This window comes from Macrobrachium rosenbergii, chromosome 54, assembly GCF_040412425.1.
Source record: "Macrobrachium rosenbergii isolate ZJJX-2024 chromosome 54, ASM4041242v1, whole genome shotgun sequence".
NCBI classification, from domain to species: domain Eukaryota; kingdom Metazoa; phylum Arthropoda; class Malacostraca; order Decapoda; family Palaemonidae; genus Macrobrachium; species Macrobrachium rosenbergii.
Window position 1 is genome coordinate 5,777,331 of NC_089794.1, and position 22,500 is coordinate 5,799,830.

Sequence of the window (22,500 nt, forward strand, 5' to 3'; positions counted from 1 at the left end):
AGCCTACCAGTTAACTGAGAAGCTCATTTATTTAAAATTTCGATATACTATCTGGCTGGCTAAGAGGGAGGAATGAAAATACTGAAAGGTCCCCCCTTTTGAAAAGGCATTCACATCCCTTTCGGGAGTGAAGGCCTTGGCTAAGTAAACTATTCACCCTGACTAGTCAGCTAGCGTCCCTACATGAATTGTGCTTTTGCACTGCAATAGCTAAATGGACCTACCTAATTGCTAAGAGGGGCACTGGGTTGGCTAACGTACTTACTACAGTGGAGCCTAACCTATCTAAGGGTATAGACACTTCTACTAACTGTTTCTAAAGACAGGAGAACTCTACTTCTAGGCAAATGCACATAGTATGGCACTGACTAATGGCATGCAACGAATTATGAGTTACGCAACGCGTTATGATTAATACACACAACAAAATTAAACATGAGTAACCTGCAGGGTGAATCATGGTACGCAATTAAGGAAGGTATCAGTTTGAGTATGGGAAAGTTTTGAAGGAGGTTAGCTGGAGAAGGTTAGTATGTTACAAATGCTTAAGGGGTTAATTGTTAATACTACTGGGGCAGAGATCATGCACGCTACCTTCTCTGGGCAGGTGCCAGGATCACTCTGAGATGGAAGCAACACTGTGCCAACTGGGCACAAGTGACAAGGAGAGCTCGTGGCTCTGATTTGTTAATTGGATCTCTTCTGCCCCTTCTTCTTCTTCAGGGGCCTCCAGGATCTGGCTAGGCCATTCCTAGGAGGTGATGAGGGTACCGACTCTGGAGAAAGGCCAGGAGTGCCATCAGGAGCAGGATCAGGGGCAGCCTCAGTAGCTACGGGCTGGTCTCCTACTTCGACTGCTGCGACAACCATCATGGGAGTAGGGCCAGTGTCTGCATCCTGGCTGGACAGTTCCTGGTCAACCAGAAAAGAGGTAATGTCCAGGCCTGCCAGAGGGTCATCCTCAGCAGGTGGAAGAGAGTGGGAAGAAGAAATGTCAGGGGTCAGAGGCTCACAATGGGCAATGACTACATCTGTGAGGTTAGGTGGATCTCCCGTAGGAGGATCTGTGTCAGGTTCTGGATCTGGCACTGGCACTAACTCGGGGCCAGGCATGAGGATTAAGGTTGGTATAGAGATTCCGTAGGTGGAGCTTGGCACTGACCAGTGCTCGCACGTAGCACTGACAGTGAATTGGATTCAGAACGAGGCTGAAGAGGGACCCGGGGCTACAAAACCCCTCAGTGTACCAGGAGTGATAGGTGACAGAGATTCCTGTCTTGGGGAGAGGGTCGAGCCTCTTGGGTTGGTTGTGGAAAGGGGGGCCGCTGTGGCTTGCTTGCTGGGGCACTTTGACCATCTTTTGGAGTGCCCTCTTATGTTGCAGGTCCTGCAGTGGTGTTTGGTAGTATCCCTTCGTGGTGAGGGAGGAGTTTTTTGGTGGCCGCCCGGTGGTGAGATTCACGGACTAGGCCTGAAATGGTTTAGATGCCTGTGGGTCCGGTTCGCTCTTGGGCGAATGGAAGGTTAGGCTGACGGTGGCACAGCTATCACAGAGGCTGTGTTGCTCTCGGGAAGTTTTGGCATGGCCTCACTGGCGGAGGCAGTCAGGCAACAGAGTGGCGAGGGTGTGGGACATCCCAGAGGATGTCTCATCCTAGCAGGAATTCTATTCCATGCCAAATACATTTCACCACTCCAAGGCAGTGAGTCTGGGTACTCCAAGGGGTGATCACCCTGAGTTCGATTGTGGGAATGGTCAAAGAATGCTCGTCTACCCAGGTTACCATCCACCTGGTTTGCTCATCTACGGTGGCACTGGCTGGCACTTTAGCCCGATCAATCTGGCTAATATCTGAGCCATTGTCTGCAGTAGTTGGTAGGTGCACTGGTGGGCTAGAGCCATAATGAGGGGCCACTGAGATGTACTGAGTCCAGACCCGCTCAGGGTGAGACCTCTCTGGCGGCACAGCCAGGGAGGAGGTGGCACTAATCAGGTTGACATGCCGGGGATAGAGCACATGTTTTGAGCAGGCAGGATATCCAGAAGAAGAGTGCCCTGGAGCCCCAGAGTCTCGGCAGGGTCCCCTGGGATGGGATGATCTCCCAGCAGTGACGGTCTGCTAGGAAGGCAGAAGGAGAGGAGGAGTGGTGGTTATTGGTAGGCTGCTGTTGGTTGTTGTCTGCCTTGTAGCGGCACTTGGCTTTGGCATGACCGTACCTCTTGCAGATGGTGCAAGTAGGTTTGCTAGGTGGTCCATTCCTTTGGGACATTGAGCCTGAGAGGTATCCAGGTGACACTGCATGGCATTGAAACGTGCTGTGGGAGACACTAAACATTTCCCAGACATTGGCCAAGCAGCAGGCTTCCCTTAGAGTGGGTAGCTGCTTATCACTGAGATACACAGCCAGAGGCCAAGGCACACTGGGAAAGATCCTCCAGCATGGTCCTGTTGAGTAAGTCCTCGAAAGTCGTGCATTTCAGGGGGTCCCAGCCTGAGTCTTGTGACAGGCCCATTCTGTCTAGACCAGCCGGCCTCCTTGGCCAGACCTTGGGACCGTTGTCTCCACTTCTCAGGGGTGATTTTGTATGCCTTGGCTATTGGCTCACAGACTGTGGCCATGTCAGCTCTCTGACTCTGCTCCAGAGAGCGGAGGGCTGCCTTTGCTTTTCCTTCCCGGTGTTTAGTAAGTACCAAGGCCCTCTCAGCCTCAGTGGTGTTGAAATTGTTGAAAAGCACCTTGATCTCCTCTAGCTATGCATCTGGCTCTTCCTTAGTCCACTTGAGGACTAAAGAGTTAAGGCATGAGAGCAGAGCATTTGGTGCAGCAGGTATGGGGCTGGAGGCTGTTGATGGGGCTTGAGACTTCCATGCTTGGCTCTTCCTCAGTCCACTGCTAAAGAGTTAAGCATGAGAGCAGCACTATTGCAGGCAGGCGGGCTGAGGCTTCTTTGCTCTCTCCACTTTCTTCTTTGCTCTCTCCTTTCTACAAGGGCCAGCTCACTTTCCTTGACGGCTTGCTCGCTTGCCCAAAGAGGTTGCTCACTTTCTTTGAAGGCTAATTCATGCTGTCTTCTCCTTTCTTCTCTTTCATCTTCCAGCTGCCTCTGTTTGGCTTCCTCGCTCCTCTGCTCTTCTTCATACTTCTTCTGCTCTTCTAGCTGCTCTTTCACCCACTGGGTGAGTTCCCATCCTGTGAAACCTGCGCCCTTGCCCATGTTCATGAGGACTTGGCGCTGTTCTAGAGACATGGTCTTGGTTTATGAGGAGGACTAATGGAAATGGTCTGTGACGATGGTGGAAGTGTCCCGTAATGTGGTGGCACTTCAGTGGGGTGGCACCCTTTCAATAAGGTGGCACTGTGGTTGACTGTGCCATGCGAAGGTCACACTGATGGAACGATCCTGAAGGAAGTCTGATCCTTATGGGTGGATACGCTGGTTGAGATGGAAGTGCTCCTGGAGGTATAATATTCCTTATGGGCAGATACACTGTTGGTGGCACTCTGTATCTCAGGTACAGGTGCACTGGCTTATATGTGATTGGTTTGACTTGTTGGCACTGGGGCCGGTGTGCTCCAGGGAGCAACACTAAAAGGTCAGTGCAACCAAACTGCATTGAAGGAGTGGCACTCTGCCTGAGGCAGAAAGTAATCAAGGAGTAAGAGGGAAAGGAGAGACACCGGCAGACAGTCAGTGAGAAAGGAAAGGAAAGAAGAAAGATAAATGCTTTAGTAGTTTTAATTGGTTGGCAGTGGCTCAGATTAGTGGCACTATGGAAACGAAAACCCTTGGGCGTGCACTCGTGTGTGGCTAGTCCTAAAAACTAGTGGTTGTTCCCTGACATGAGGAAAGGGAAGTTATGGGGTTTGCACGCAATATGCAATTTAGTGCTTGCAGCATACGCAAGTCTTGGATAATGAATACCCATTCGTGCACGGCAATTGATAAATGTTATTAAAAAGGCAGTACGTACACTCTATGAAACGCACGAGAATTCACGCCGCGGCTGAAGCACTTAATGTAAAAGAAAAAGAGATGGGAGATAATTCGATGAACACTGGCGCGTATATAAATTCGCGCGCTATGTGCGAATGAATAAAGAAATAATGAAATTGGATCTTAAAAGATCAACGGTTGGACTAAGATTAAAATAAAATTCTTATTGTATTTGGCTTTTATAAATTTGTGGGTTTATTTTCTAATGCTCAAGATTAATTGTAAATATGGCCTTTGTTATGATGAAGAGGAAGAAATCTCTCTCTCTTGGAGAGCGGTATGGTAATGGAATGAATTCGTTATGAGTTAAAGTTACTCTACCTTTCGCTTAAGATGAATTACGCTTGCAAAATTTACGCTGTCACTTTTTTTTTTTCTAAAATGAACTTTTGGTATTTAAGTAATTTCTACTGGCTCGTGCCCGTCATGACAAGTGATGGTGGGTAATGGGTTGCAAATTATTTTCAAAGATATTCAAGTCTTCGTGAGGGTTTACGTTAGGGTGAAAAGTGATGAAATTTCGTTCAGCGTGAACGAAAGGCGTGGGACTGAGTCGAGTGGGTGGAACAGCTGATGGCTAGCTTGCTCGTTCGCTCGCTTTGTCGCATCAGAGAGGAGGCTGCGGGAGTGGAATTGGAGAGAAAAGAAGAAGGAAAAAAAACACTACTTTCTTGGCTTTACAGTGTAGACCTAGTTTATCTGCTCTTCTCCCATTTGAAGAAAACCATTCATGCTCACTTTGCACATGTGTGAAAAGAAAAAGAAAAAATGCACTGAAGTTTCTTCAGAGCATTCGAGTTTTCTGTACAACATATAATGCTGTATGAAACTCAGCCACTGCTCATGAAAATCTCAGCCGGCCGAGGTGGCCTGTGTTGTTGCGGTGCCAGACGCACGTTCAAAGCTAACTTTAACCTTAAATAAAATAAAAATTACTCAGGCTAGAGGGCTACAATTTGGAATGTTTGATGATTGGAGGATGTGTGATAAACATACTAATTTCCAGTTCTCTAGCCTCAGTAGTTTTTAAGATCTGAGAGTGGACAGAAAAAGTGCGGACGGACAGACAAAGCCATCTCAATAGTTTTCTTTTGGAGAAAACTAAAAATCATATCTGTATCACTAACAGGTACTCCGATATCATTAAACTAAAAATCTAATACACAATAAAAGTCTTACCAATGAAAGCCTTTACCGCATCCAGTTATGCATATTATGAGAGAGAATTAGGTCACACCTAATATACTTAAACATAAATATGTTTAGAACCACAGCTGCTATTTCCAACTATGTGAGTAATTAATGTCTAACATCCAGCCACTCGACCAAATGAGTTGTTTAGATAATTACATTCTTCGTGTCAGAGGAACTGGAAGTTTAGTAAAAGCAAATCTATTATTGTTGTATTAAATGGTCTGTATTTTGGCTAAGCTTAGAGAAAGATTAATATAATAATAATAATAATAATAATAATAATAATAATAATAATAATAATAATAATAATAATAATAATAATAATAAAAATAATAATAATAATGCTTGACGCTGATGGACACAATCAAGAAGAAAGTATCACTCACTGATGTCGTAATACCATTGAACACCAGAAATGAGAAAGAGAAAAAATTTATAAATGTCAAGACCTGAAAATAGAAATAAGAAGGATATGGAATATGCCAGTGGAAATTGTACCCATAATCATAGGAACACTAGGCAAGACCCCAAGATCCCTGAAAAGGAACCAGGAAAAACTAGATATCAAAGTAGCTCCATGAATCATGCAGAAGAGTGTGCTACTAGAGACAGCGCACTTAGTGAGAAAAGTGATGGACTTCTAAGAAGGCAAGATGCAACCCGGAACCCAACACTATAAATACCACCCAGTGGAATTGGATGACTGAGACAGAAAAAAATAAATAATAAATAATAACTATTTTATCATTACCATTATATTTGTTATTATTAGTATTACTGCGACTATCAACGTCACTATTGATACTAATCATAATTACATGTGTAATAGAAATATTACACATCCAATTATATTAATTATTTCCAATAATAATAGTGATAACTACTATTATTATCATTATCAGTATCACTGTTATAATAATAATAATGATGATAATAATAATAATAATAATAATAATAATAATATTATTATTATTATTATTATTATTATTATTATTATTGTTGCACAGCAAGCATTGAATATGGCAAGGCAGTGTCAAACACTTTTGCTTTTTGCTTCAATGTTATATATATATATATATATATATATATATATATATATATATATATATATATATATATATATATATATATATATGATATATATAGAGAGAGAGAGAGAGGTTGGAGGGGGCGGCAGATGGGGAAAAATATTTGAAAATTCTATGACCTGTACATCATTCTTCCTCCTAATTCTAAGACAATTAGAGCTGGAAAAGCTTTAAGTTTTGAAACATTACATTATGTAATGTTTATACGATACTGACTTCAACATTATTGGAGCAGAAAATCTGCAGCAAATATAAACCTTCTTATTCAGTGAAAAGTTATATAATAGAAATGAATGATTGTACATTTAACTATTAAGAGATTTCTATCTTTTAGAATATTATTATTTTCCGAAACTTTAAATCTCAGGTACACGGAACCATCATTCACCGGCAGTAATAAAACATCAGTACTTAATATTTTGACATTTATATTTATGACAACTGTTATTATATTTCTCTGATATTCTAAGACACTGGGGTGTTCATTCTGCAGTGACGCTTTTCTTAATAAATGAATATGTACATAATTTTAAGACCTTCAAAGATGCTTAACATCCATGCTAACATTTACGAGTAAACATATTCTCTAAATATTCAGAGTATAACGCATACTGGCCTGAGAAGTCTTACTGTAGGAAAGGCAAAAGCATGGGAAATTGTGCAATATTGTAATTAAGCATTTCTGTGCACACGATATTAATTAAAATGTCTTTTCAGACAGAAATTCTGGACTGAAATTCTACTGCGCTTTGCACCAAATAGTTTTGATGTAACACAGCCAAGAATAGCAAGCACCTTAAAAATAGAAGAATGTGAACACACACACATATAACATACATACAAATGTTTACATTTATGTATTTATATATACATACATAGATAGATAAATATATACATACATAAATACAAACACACACAGACATATATATTATATATATATATATATATATATATTATATATATATATATATATATATATATATATAGGATATAATGATCATCTATATATATATATATATATACAGTTATATATATATATAGTTTATTCTGTAGATACATAGATAATGCCTAAATAAATAAAAGCAAAAACTGAACGCCTTTCGTTATATTAAGTTGGTGCTCAGATGCACTAATTATGAAAGTTATGTAAGCTGCCTGGAATTAAGCAATTTCAAGTACGTCAGGTCCTGGCTTACCTAAGAGGATAAAGAATGATCATCTGATCTTTATAACAGCACATACTGTTACAACAAGTTGCAAAGTATTGTAGTTTATTCTGTGGTTGGGGTTATCTATATAATATAAAACTGGCAGAATTTTTTATGAAATGAGCATCAAAACTCATATGCTTTTCACGGTGTTATATCTTTGCTTGTTTTTACATTTAACTTTTATCGGGGACATTTTTCTTTCCCCATTTTTATCCTGATGCTGTCCAGATAAGAAATTTTCACTACATTCTTAAGTGCTACCTTTGGCTTTTTATCAGGGGATAAAATATTCTGATTCTCTTATAAACAGCTTTTTCACTGGCGCGGTTGGGCATTTGATGGAAGACGATCGTTAGAAAATCATGTAAAATTACAAATCCTCATAATCAAGGAGTGAAATCTTTAGGGCGCGTAAAAATAAGTGACTTGCCAGTCTAACTTTACTGAGATATCATGATAACTAAGCAAAAGATGTATGATATGGAAAAAGTGTGTTTTCTGTATGATGTGAACCTGTAGTTTATGGCAACCCTAATTATTAACGAGTAGAAGAAAGGAAATATTTTACTCTCTCCCATTTTTTTAAATCGAATGCTTGGTACAGATTCTAAGAAGTCAAAATTTCATCTACATATCTCATTTACATAAATCTTATCTGGTTTTCATTGCAAAAGGCCTTTCCTAGAGAAAGATTGAATGACATCTATTGGAAACATATGCATATCACAGGTTCCTCATTTTCTATCGCATAAGCAACACCTGGTGGCATCACGTGTCATTTAAAAGCTCATATATTCCAAGTGGCTTCAATTAAGCATGCAAGCAACATGAATCTGTCAGAAGGGTCATGGCTGCGGGATAAGGTCGACGGCATCGTTTTTATATTGTTTCACAGAAGATGGCCAACTCTTATACTCCGGGTTAACCGGAGCCTAACGAACTCTAATGCCTGAACTTATAGTAATTTAGGAACTCGTTTAATAAATACTTATCTTGTGTAGTAACAAAACCATTATTAATCACGAAAAGGTGGGGATAACTCCCCAAAAACATCCCATTTCAGTTGGCCCTATCATATTATTTACATTACGGTATCCTGCCTTCATTATACCTGTTTTACAATATATATATATATATTTAAAACATACACACATAGATATATATATATATATATATATATATATATATATATATATATATATATATATATATATATATATATATATATATATATATATATATATATATATATATATATATATATATATATATATATATATATAAGTCTTGGGTGGTTTAGAAGAACAATGTGCCAGCTTAGCAAAAGCACATCCGCAGCAGATGCAGTTGTGTAGACGTCGAGGTTTCCACGGTTGGACAATGTGATTTGACATATGCATTTGGGCCTATCACGATCCAAGTGCATGGAGACTGTGATCTTTTGAACATTGAACCAGTGCCACCAGAAGTGTTCAGGTTCCGGTGAGGTATGTGCGTGTATGAGTGTGCGATCTCCCATGATATATTATCAGAGGAACAGACACTCACGGGGAGACTGTTTTGATCTTGGGTGGTTGATATGTGCTTTTAGCCTTTTGTAGTGTTTAAAAAAACTCACTATGAAGATACATTATTCATGGCCATAAAAAGTAAGTAAGATCGCTCAGTGACATATATCTTTTCCAGACTTTAGAGGGAAATCCCCCTGTTGGGAGGCAGTATAATTGATCGATGTCTACATGGTGAATTTTCCCATTTAATTCTCTAGTGTGCATTTTTTTGTTCTGAACATGAATGTTAATTAACACCATTTCAGGTTTTAATATATAGATATGTTTCTTTTAACAGGAACTCTGGATTCTTCTGGTGACGACGAATATTTTGGAAGTGGTGTTACTTTACATGCTATATGACATTTATTGTGGTCTAGAATAATTATGACCTTATTACTGTATTTGATGATCAGGATGTTATTCACTAGTATTGCTTAATATAAAATTATTAATATGTTTGTTTGTGAAACTATTTCCTCTAGTTATGAATTCCATTGATAGGGGGTGTGAATCACTCCATTTCATGACCGTAGCTTTTGCCGAGTTGCTTTTGTTAAATTTGCAAATAAAGTCTAGCTTTGTTTCTCAGTGTTTAATTCCAGTAGGCCTTTGTGTAAAGATAGGTTTAGTGAGAGAAGACGACCAAGGAGAAGGAATTTACTGACCCAGGGATAAGCAATGCTACCAGAGACATCTTAGGAAAGTAAGATGATTGATCCTGTTTTTAAAATAGGTACTGCAATAAAAGATATCCCTACTTGACCTGGGGATAGGGCCATTTAATATATATATATATATATATATATATATATATATATATATATATATATATATATATATATATATATATATACATATATATATATATATATATATATATATATATATATATATATATATGTATGTATGTATATATATATATATATATATATATATATATATATATATATATATATATATATATATAATATATATATATATATATATATATATATATATATATATATATAATCATCAATGAAGGTCAGAGGACACAAAATAGAGCTGGCAGATATAGAGGAAGGTGTGGCCTGCAACAAAACACTGACTTTATTCCAACGTTTCGTAATTATCAAATTAATTACATCATCAGAGCCTCACCGGCTGTTAAAATAAAAAATAAAATTCTTTGTAAAATCGTAAAAGCTAAAAATAAAAGCTGAAAATTATTCAAAAAAATTTTTCACAAGAAATGTACACCAAACATTAACATTAAAGAACATTTTTTTTTTTTATCATTACATTAAAATGAATAAAATCGTGTAACAGAATATACAGTAAACTAAAATTGAAAACTATCCGTGAAAGGGGTTACAGAACAAAAAATTAGGGACCGACTTAGTCCTTGGAGTTACAACACAAGTGAGGAATATAGAACTTGTTTACATACCTTGTGAGAGAGGAGGACGTAAATGAGTGTTTAACGACGGAACAAGTTGTTTGATAAAAATGATTCCAGAATAACAAGGTCTTGAGGGTTGATAAGTATGACCTAAAATGTAGAAGTCTTTATTATCAATGTGTGTTTTACAAATTTTTGAGTGATTTCTGATATTGGAATGTTCCATTTGAAATTCTGCTACCTGTGCAGAAGCTTACGAAATTTACGATGAGAATCGTTATCCACGCACCTTAAGTTTTTTGAGCTCTACTTTTCTTTTTTATCAAAGATGTTAGTCTACTAACTTGTGGATCCCACTGAAATATTTTTATTTGTCCCTGTTTGACATTTAGGGCCAAGTATATTTATAAATGATACCAGATGACATATAAGGTTTTAAAGAGTGAACCAATGATGAAAGGGTTCTTAGAGATTAAAATCGATTCTTTACTAAACAAATATACATATTGTAAGGCATTTTATTTCGTTTAAGAGATAGAAATGCCTTCCCAGCTAGACACATTATTATGACGCCAAATATTTTCCCCCAGCTAAACCGTATAAGATTGCGTTGATGATTTTGGTTAATAATCATAAAAAAAAAAAAATCGCGCACATGTTACTTAAAGGTAGCTATATAGGATTTCCCATGACCGTAACGAACTGTTGAAAATAGTGAATTCAGGAATGAGCTATGATATTTATTCAATAAAACCAAGCTCTGTGCCTCTTTCAGCCATTCAGCGTTTGGGAGTTTGGGAGGTTTTACAGCAAAATGGAGAGGTCAAGAAAATCAGTGAGAAGTGGAAGTATCTAAATGTGAAGGTGAGAGAAATATCCATTTTCATTAGTAGGTAAACGTTAAACACGCTGGACAGCCCGGCTAAAGAAAAGAAGCGGAGTGGAGGTAAAGTAAGAGCATAAAAGGTGTGTGGAGCTAGGGCCCGATAGAACACTGCAAATACCCTTTAGTTAATGCCTACGTATTTCCCGATGAAATCAATTTTACTTTTTTACCTATTTCAATTAATTTTCTTAAAGATTTTTAGAGAATGTCATACTCAGTTGTATGCTTTCGAAAGTATCACATGACAACTGGAAGCTAAACCACTAGAGTTAATAATTGGCCAAACAGGAAATTACTATTTATTAATTTTTTTGCGTTTTTAGCACCTATACAGATACAAGTTGTTGTCACATAAAGCATTTTTAACATGTTTTTATTTCCCATTGGTATTTATTTACCTATTTTTTCGAAATTACTTTTGATACTGTCTGGAGGGTTGTCATTTATTTCTGCATGAATTTTCATTACACAATAGGTTGTTCTTTTATTCTTCATGGATCTTTTTATTTAAAATTATCAATGCACCAGATGTGTTAGCTTTCGTCATGTTTGTGTTTTTATCAAAATTTAATTCATTTATGGATACTATGAAGCTTTTTGGGCAATTTGGAGAGTCTGCATAATATGCATGTCTATATTCACTTCCTCCTTAGAAATGTGACTATAATTCTTTTAACTGCATAGAATTGCTAATTTTCACATTTTTCACTTCTCTGGAGGAAAATTAAAAATTTATGCTATAACTTAAGGTACAAGTTATGTTTCGATCAAGACATATGTTAAACAAGCTGACTTAAACTACAGAATTATGATTGTCATGGGACATTATACAAAATATAATTCCACTGAATACAAGACACCTACTTTTACCGTTTCTAACATCCAATTCCGTCTAGGATGGCTGCAATATATTTCTCAGTGGGTTTATATGATCACATGGATATCCGAAAAAAGAATTTGATACTATTAATCAGAATCTGACCCAGCTACTCTACCTAGCATATATTACCGGTAAAGCTATCAAGAAAACGAAGAAAGTGCACTAGAGAGGCCTCACAAAAAACAAGCAAATCAGTATCAACAAGATAAAGCTTATTTATATTGAAAAGATAAAAAATGCAATTGACCACTTTAAATCTTCTAATCTTCTTGTTAATATATTTTAAACAGACAGTAACAAGCTGATGTTTGAATTATAAAATACCATGCAGGGACTGTAATGACACTTTTTGTCAGGGAAGCTGGCCACTCCATTTCACAAAGGTTGATGGAAAATAAACGATGAGTAGGATATAGTTTAGCAACTAGGGGATTTTCGTACATATGAGGGATTCTGGTTACAACATAGACTGGAGTGAGGTAGTACAGTTTTTTCTTCTTCTTCTTCTAAAATAACTATTCGTACTTAAGAAAGTTTTTGGAATCAGCCATCATCAGTAAAAGTAAAATATGCATCAGTCTGAAGGCCACAGTCAATCTGATTTTCGGGACAAGTTAATCAGAAGACCTACTTTTAGTCAAGAGTTCCAGAGGATTCTCCAGCCGGTGTCGACAAAAGATAAATTTAGCGAAGACCAAAACAGCGTTTCATTTCCCACATGTCATTATTCCACACCTGAATATTCCATCCAAATACACTTGTCACCTGCCATCTGTCCTCCGTGACCAGTGATCAGGAGGGAAGAACTGTCATTCGAAATATACGGTTTGGTTATATCAATTGGTTTTTGGCGGACTTTTTAAATTTATGCAGACGCAAACTCATACACAAAATACAGGCACACACATTCATGCATTCATACATACATACATACATACACACACATGCACACATATATATGTGTGTTATTATATATATATATATATATATATATATATATATATATATATATATATATATATATATATATATATATATATATGTGTGTGTGTATGTGTGTGTATATATATATATGTGTGTATTTATATATATATGTATATATGTATGTGTGTGTGTGTGTGTGTGAGTGAGAGAGAAAGATAGAGAGAAAGAGAGAGAGAGGGTGGGGTTAAAGAAGTTAGAAGAAAAGTTGGAGTTATTGGATGGCAAGATAAAGAGATCCAGAAAACAAATGAATTGATGTACAAGGATGTGAAGGTGAAACTGGAAGAAAACCCCGTAGTTGCAATTCACAGCACTTGTGCATCTGATATCTAACCCCATCTCTTACGACGCTCCTGAACTGGCCATTGGTCAGCCACTCACAGGGCTGGAAACTCGTCAGTCTGTTCTGGCCGTCACCGAGTCAGCATCTAAGCTGCGACCTCTCCTCGTGAAATATGGCTTTCAAAAGTTATAACTTTCATAACACCTCAGTTTTACATGAAGAAAAGTAGTGTTTCTCAATTTCGTCACTAAACATCAAGCCAATGATCTAAGGATTATAATGACATATAAATTATGTACTTCAGTAAACTTAATTGCTAAAATATGTATAGTGAAATACACATGAAATTTTTAATATAAAATATATTCTTTCATTCCTTACATGACATTGCAGTGCATTTATCATTTATCATCTTGTGTTTCATACAATATCGTAGCTCAAATGTCATGGTTGACAAGGCTACCAAAAAATTATAGGCAGGGCTATCAATATGAAAATAACAAGCAAAAGATTAAGAATATTAAAATGAGCGGGGATGCGGACAGACAATAACCTCATGTTTATATCACTATACATGTTTTAGCATTAAGTTTACTGAAGTACATAATTCATATATATATCATTATAATCCTTAAATCATTGGCTTGACGATGTCTGGTGCTGAAATTGAGAAACACTACTTTTCTTCGGGTAAAACTGAGGTGTAATGAAAGTTATAACTTTTGAAAGACACATTTCATGAGGAGAGGCCGCAATGTAGATGTTGACTCGGTGACTGCTGGAACAGACTGACGAGTTTCTAGCCCTGTGATTGGCTAATCAATGGCCAATCAGGAACGGGTGGTGTGAATTAATTATAGTAACAGTTATAGGAGCTAGGAAGCAAGATAGAACAAGTAAAAAATGAGCCAAAGTTTCTTCAGCAGAATTGAGTTTTCTGTACAGTGCATAATCAATGCCATCAAAAATAGACCTGTCTTTCGGTGGTCTCGGTGAAGTGCTGTGAGCCGAGGCAGATGAAACTTTAACCACGGCCCAGTGGTGGCCTGTCCTATATCGTTGTCAGACGCTCGATTATGACTAACTTAAACTTAAATAGAATAATAACTACTGAGTCTTGAGGGCTGCAATTTGGTATGTTTGATGTTTGGTTGGTGGATGATCAACATACCAATATGCAGACCTCTAGCATTGGTAGTTTTTAAGATATGAGAGCGGGCAGAAAAAGTGAGGACAGAAAAGGATGGACGGACAGACAAAGCCATCTCAATAGTTTTCCTTTACAGAAAACTAAAAAAAGAAAATGGGTATGGAGAAAAAATAAAAGTCTTAAAAGTGAATGAACTTAGGGGCCGAAGGGACGCAGTAAACTCCATTTAGTAATGCCTACAGTGCACCACGTGAGGTATACTGACGGCACCGCATCCCTAGGGGCTAGAGAGAGTGACAAACCATTGCACCTGTTATGAGTGATTCACAGATCGCTAAGGAACATACAGTTTTAAAGTGCTGGTTGAGTCATCCATGTACACAGGTCAGTACTATAACTAGCGAATAATAATGAGGAAAACTATTACTCTGAGCAGAGCAAAGAGCAGCACCTCAGCACCAGCAATAACAATAGTTTCGTGAGACTAAAGATTCATGGAAGATGCTACAACGTGAGGCAGGTTAATTTACAAGTGCGTCTATATCACCAAGAAAAAGTACTACTGGCCCTTGCTTAGAGAACCTCAGATCCCTGGAAGTTATGCCATTAGATATTTTGCAGTCATTCAGTTAATCTGTCCTTGCAGAAAGATATAAGTTATATAAGCATGGAAGAAAACCGTATGGCCAATATTATTTTTGGAGCAGTGCAGAGGAAGACTATGAGGAAATGTTAGTGGTCCTAGGTGGGATTGAAAGAGTTCTTGAAACTGTTTTGCATATCGTGTCCAACTGTGACTGAGTACGCAAAGGGATAAAATGTTGTCATATATATATATATATATATATATATATATATATATATATATATATATATATATATATATATATATATATATATATATATATATATATATATATATATATATATATATATATATATATATATATATATATATACATATATATATATGTAAGCTTCACATTAATTGCTCTGAAATACGCAAAATATTTTTTTGCAATGCTTTATTGATATTACTGATTTTCTAAAACCGAAATAAATCTTCTTTTAATACTTTATGACTTACACTTCTAGTATTTGTTTAATAAATGAAAGAATATATGTTTTTATGATATCCAGTAGAGAAATAAATCTATCAATCTGGATATTAAAGAGATTTTTGGATCGAGGTTGACAGACGAGGAAAACAAATCATTTGCAGTTATTGAATGATGCAGGATTTGCCTTTGAGCACTTTTGTTGTTGAGCAAATTTAGATTTTAAATAATAATAATAATAATAATAATAATAATAATAATAATAATAATAATAATAATAATAATAATAATAATAATAATAATAATAAATTTTATTGCAGTGCTTCAAAGAAACACCCCAGAAATTGACCACGCAGCCCACTCATATTTTCAAAGACATTCTAATATTTGTAATATTAATCGTTTTAATGTCAGTAAAAAAATATCATTGCAATAATATTAGCCTTATTAATAAAGAGCATCTCACTCACGGTGGCTGGCTTGACTAACACCTCATTTGACCATTCATAATTGAATAAAACAAGAATTCACCCAAAAAATCATGTGGTCTCAACCTTGGCAAGAAATAATGACACACAATTATATATTTGTACTGTGGGGTGCGTTAGAATACTATAACTACAATATTCTCTTACTTTTCCTGCTTGTTCATATTATATTGTATCTCCACAGGATATGAGGTTGTATGAATCGTTATTAGAACACAGAAAACAGATTGCTTTCCATAAATGAGTTTGAATTCTATGAGCAAAATTGACTTATATGAGGTATGTTGTGGTTGCAATTTTGCAATGGTATGTAATTTTACGGAATTATATAAAATAATTCTTACACAACGCTATCCAGTCCGTTTATCAGTCTTTTCATTATTAACGCCAGAATAATGGCCAGGTTAAATATAAATTAATGTAAACAACTTTCAGTGGTCTCTATGTAACCTTGCAAAATAATGTGAACTAAATCATTAATAACTTCACCGATGGCAATTATCAGACAGTTAAATTAAGTTTCCAGACTTCTGGCAACTATCCAACGCAGTGCTATGATTTGTCTGCTGACTTCTGGCAATTATCCAAAACCTGATAATAATCTCTTGACTCCTGGCAGTTCTAGAACACTGTTAGAAAAGTCATCTCCGCACGTTTTGGCGAGCATCCAACGCCCCTTGGTAAAAAATTCACAGAACTCTGATAGCTACCTGGAAACATCTGTCACTGATCCAGCGTCATATCATTACTCCACTGCTGCTGCAACTATCAAGCAAAACTTTATATTCATTAAATGCGCCATCTTCATTAACTTAATGAAGCCACATTCTGGGATACAATAAATTAAAGTGAATTAAAACAAAGGAGAAATTCACAAAAAGAATAAATTGACTCGGAAAAGTTGAAAGTTTGCACCACTGCGTAACTGACAGTACAATAATAACTTTGTGGCCGTTGGCAACTATGTATGACCATGATATTACTGTCTGGCAACTCACTTACGCAACACTTATTATTTCAAGGTCCTAAACTGCATTAGCTTAATTCACTTACGTGCTCAGCTGGAACGAGCCGACTCGGTTTAATAGTCTATGTTAGTATTTGCTGAAGAGAAAACGTTAACTATAATTTTAGAGAGTTTCTCAAGTAATGTTTCGTCTGTCGTTTTTCTCTTTATTTTTCTGCGCTTTCAACTTTAATTTGCAATGCATGGACATGAATAACAAGAGAGAGAGAGAGAGAGAGAGAGAGAGAGAGAGAGAGAGAGAGAGAGAGAGAGAGAGAGGTAAAGGAAAAAATAGGTATGAACTGATTAATTGATCGTGAGGTAACTATGAAAGCCATGCGATTTACAGTGTTTCCTGGTTACGAGGATCAATTGTAATTAAAGAGTCGGAAGTCATCACAGCATGGAGCAACATTTCATTATAACAACGTCAAATTTATTTGGAAAAGCCTTTTGAAGAGAAGCACCGAACAAACGGCAGAGTCACCCGTGATTTGAATGTAGAATTTGTAGTTTGGTAGAAATATTGCTACCAATAAGACCAATAAAGGATCGCGAAAAGAATCTTAGGTAACAGTCAAGAGTCGGTGTAAAAGGAAATATATATATATATATATATATATATATATATATATATATATATATATATATATATAAATATCAACATATATATATATATATATATATATATATATATATATATATATATATATAGAAATCATCAACACACAATCACGTGTGGAACCTGGAAATAAATTTCTGACTCAATGACCGGGACATCGAACCCAGGTCTCTCAGATGGAAAGATAAAAATCGTTATCCACTGGGCCATACAAGTCTAAAAGAAGTTGGAACCTGAGAGCAACTGCACCCAAGGAATTACCTGGGCAAGCTAACTGCTTGCATACCAGCGAGTTTTCCCAACTTCCTGACTCAGCAATGACCCAATAGACAACATTTCATTCGAATTATCCCTTCTGGAGTGAATAAGATAGAAATCATCAACACACAATCACGTGTGGAACAGAAATAAATTTCTGACTCACGTCGGGATCGAACCCAGGTCTCTCAGATGGAAAGCAAGGTGCAGTTGCTCTCAGGTTCCAACTTCTTTTAGACTTGTATGGCCCAGTGGATAACGCCCTTGCTTTCCATCTGAGAGACCTGGGTCATGATCCTGACGTGAGTCAGAAATTTATATTATATATATATATATATATATATATATATATATATATATATATATATATATATATATATATATATATATATATATATATATATATATATATATATATATATATATATATATCTAAACCTGGAGTAGATCCTGAAATGTCAGGCTTTACATCCAGTTTTCTTTTTTTGTGGGAACGTTTGAGGTGTATATTCCGCGCACCGTTGGGGCACAAAATGTGTCCCAACGATGCATGAATAAACAGTGAAAACACTTAGTAGGGACCTTCCGACTGTTATTTTCCTGTGGTTTTATCTTATACTGGAACACGCGCATTTCGTCTGATTCTTTTAGCATGCACGTTTATGTGCACATACACACACACACACACACACACACACACACACACACACACACATATATATATATATATATATATATATATATATATATATATATATATATATATATATATATATATATATATATATATATATATATATATATATATATATATATATATATATATATATATATATATATAAAATGGGTGTATATGTGCCAGAATACCTCTGAAATGCATTGAGCAATTTCAACCAAACTTGGTATACATTTGACTTACTATCTCGAAAAGAACGCTGTAAGGTAAGAAATCACTGGCACCAAAGGGGGATGTGGGAAGGGGTAAAATGTAACAATAACAAAAATTGACAGATATTAGTGTCTAATCCATAGTTTTTGAGGCCGCTGAGATGAAGAGTGACATTCTCAATGCTCTTTAAATCCAAGTTCAGCCCTGATAGGAGCAGGAGGAGAAGGGGCTAGGAAGGCGGGCATGGAAAGTAACTGAAAACGACAGATATTAGTGTCTAATCCATAGTTTTTGAGGTCGCTGAGATGAAGGGTAACACTCCCGATGCCCTTTAAGTCCAGGTTCAGCCCCGATAGGAAGGGGGTTGAGAAGGGGCTGGGAAGGAGGTGACATGTAAAAATAACCTAAAACGACAGATATTAGCATCTAATCCATAGTTTTTGAGGTCACTGAGATGAATAATGACACTCCTGATGCCCTTCAAGTCCAAGTTCAGTCCACAATAAGCTGTAGGTCCCGTTGCTAGGTAACCAATTGGTTCTTAGGCACGTAAAAATAAATCTAATCCTTCGGGCCAGCCCTAGGAGAGCTGTTAATCAGCTCAGTGGTCTGGTTAAACTAAAATATACTTAACTTAGTCTTGATAGGAAGGGGTGGTTAGAGGGGGTAGGTTGGGGGTAACATGAAAATAAACAAAAACAACAGATATTAGTGTCTAATCCATAGACGAGCAGTGACACACCCAATTCCCTTTAGGTCTAAGTTCAGCCCCGATAGGGAAGGGGGTGAGAAGGGGTGGGAAGGTGGTGACATGTAAAAATAACCGAAAACAACAGATGTTTTTGTCTAATCCATAATCTTCGAGGTTGCTAGGATAAATAGTAATTCCCCTGATAGGGATAAATTGAAAAGTAAGGAAAAAAAAAAAACGATTGCTGGCACATTACAGTTTAACTACTGAATACTGGATAAACCCTTTGCACAAAAATATGCAAAACACTAGCAACTTCACACCTGCACAGAAGCCTCTTTTCGAGCCATTCTACGCATATTGCACCATTCACCTTTACATTCGTGCATTCTTTTACTTACTGAGTGTTGAAGCCCATTCTTTCTAATCATTCTTTCACAACACGTATCCATTATTTTTCCAGGTCTTTTGCTTCTTCCTCCTAGCACCTGAAATTTGTACGCCTTTCACCAGCCATCCTCTCCATTCTTTCCACATGACCAAGTCCTCTAAAAAAAATTTAATTCATTCTGTCACTTACCCACCTATCACTCTTTCATTGCATCCCACATTTCTCGTAATTTCGTTTCTTATATCACAAATACCACAAAAACAATATTAGCTTTCGCTTGCATTTAACATCGAAATTTTACTTCTATAGAGGAAAGTTGGTTCAAAAATCACTTCTGATATTATAACCTTAAACCCTCTAGACACTTAAAGTTTCCTTCCAGTCTTTTCCATACATCCTTCTACTCTCCTTCCTTCACCAACTCTGTGACTCATTTCTTCTCCCATCCTACCATAATTCTAGCCTTTACTCGCAAATTCTTATAAGAATCTACTGCCTGCAATCTTTCACTCTCCATGCTGTTACTAAGTGCTCCATCTAACTAGTTCCATTTTACCCTCATATCCCTCTCCTTGTTCTTGTTGATTCAAAATATTTTCAGACTTTTTAACATTTTCACCTATCTCAGCAAATTCTTTTCACTATCCCTAAGAAGTTCGATATCATCTGCAACTTTACACCTAGCGCACCTTCTGTGACTTCTCCCACCACTTTCTACGTAAGATATTGAGCAGTCATGGAGACATACATCCTTGTTTCAACTCCACTTTTTCTCAAGACCAATTACTGTCACATTTACAACCTCTAACATATGCTTGATTATTTCATATGAAATACTGGAATATACAGTATTTATATTGATCTTCGTTTGTCCAGTTTTTATTAACTTTCGTCTAAAACTTTTATATCTAAGTATTGTCATCTACATAGAATTAGCAAGACCAAAATTTCTTATACGAATGAACAATACTGAATTTTTTGAAAGAAAAAGATTATCAAAATTTTTAACTTTGAAAGATTTGCGTTACTTCAAAATAATCATGGACTGAGAGATCAAAATTACCATGAAAAGTTTTAAATTAGTCTTTCATGTTCAAACTTCTGTTGCATAAAGATGCATTAAGTCTCTTGATCAAATGTTAAGATTAGAGCCACAAAATTATAATTCTCCACAATTATAAGAAAAACATTCAAACTTGCATTTGGAAAGCTTTTAGAGCACCAAATAATCAAACACATTACCATTATTAGCAGATCTCAAATAATTTTTATACTCTTTATAGTTCCTCATTGGACGGGTGGTTATCATCCTTGGCTAGCACTCTGCTGGCCCAGCGTTCGAGTCTCCGACCGGCTAGTGAAGAATTAGAGGAATTTATTTCTGGTGATAGAAATTAATTTCTCGTCATAATGTGGTTCGGATTCCACAATAAACTGAAGGTCCCGTTGCTAGGATACCAATTGGTTCTTAACCACGTAAAATAAGTCTAATCCTTCGGGCCAGCCCTAGGAGAGCTGTTAATCAGCTAAGTGGTCTGGTTAAACTAAGGTATACTTACTTTTACTCTTTATATTTGGATCATATCTACAATGTTTATACAAAAACTGTCACTAGATAAGTAAAGCTTATAGTTTAAACAAATTTATAGTTCTAGTGCATCTCTCTCTCTCTCTCTCTCTCTCTCTCTCTCTCTCTCTTCCTCTTCCCTGCAAGCTTCTGATCTTGTGTGCGAGAGAGAGAGGGCGGGGGAGGAGGGGGAAGTGAAAGGCTAGAATTCATCGACGAGAGAAGCCTTTTTGAATTTAAGTGTGGCTTCTTAATCTGTTACACACTTTAAGGATTAAACGTTATCAAAAAATTTTCATTAGATAAAGGCATAGTTCATATTTAACTTAAACTACATTTTTTACCACATCCGTTAATTAAAAACATCGTTTTATAATTCTCAAGCAACGTTTTAAAGGTATGATTACTGCACAACTTTCCCAAGTTGACTCTGAGGTGGATCATGCCTCCCTGTGAATTTCCTCTCACAGCGAGGCTGTATCGCAACAGCATCGAGATCTCAACCAAACAGAATAGGAACCCAGTATAATTTAATAGAGATCGATCACTTGAAGGATTTTCTCATATTCATTATTTCCTTACATAAAACACCGCCTCGTCATCAGTTTTATCAAAAGATTTCTACAGATCCATAAATTGCACCTACTGCTTTCTCCTTTGCATTAAGTTCCTCATTGGACGGGTTGGTATCGTTCTCGACTAGCACTCTGCTGGGCCAATGAAGAATTAGAGAAGTTTATTTTTGGTGATAGGAATTCATTTCTCGTTGCAATGTGGTTCGGATTCCACAATAAACTATAGGTCCCATTGCTAGGTAACTAATTGGTTCTTAGCCACGTAGAATAAATCTAATACTTCAGGCCAGCCCTAGGAGAGCTGTTAGTCAGCTCAGTGGTCTGGTTAAACTAAGGTATACTTAACTT

The 22,500-nt window shown here is 36.6% G+C and overlaps 1 protein-coding gene across 1 annotated transcript in view; it reads right to left on the reverse strand.

The window, feature by feature from the left end:
- Positions 1 to 3,344: 3,344 nt before the first annotated feature.
- The window catches only part of LOC136834557 (craniofacial development protein 2-like), a 27,189-nt gene continuing 8,033 nt past the window's right edge, over positions 3,345 to 22,500 (reverse strand). The window contains exon 2 of the mRNA XM_067097137.1: positions 3,345 to 3,636. Within this exon, the coding sequence (XP_066953238.1) occupies positions 3,345 to 3,636 (292 nt within the window). The remainder of the gene's footprint in view (positions 3,637 to 22,500) is intronic.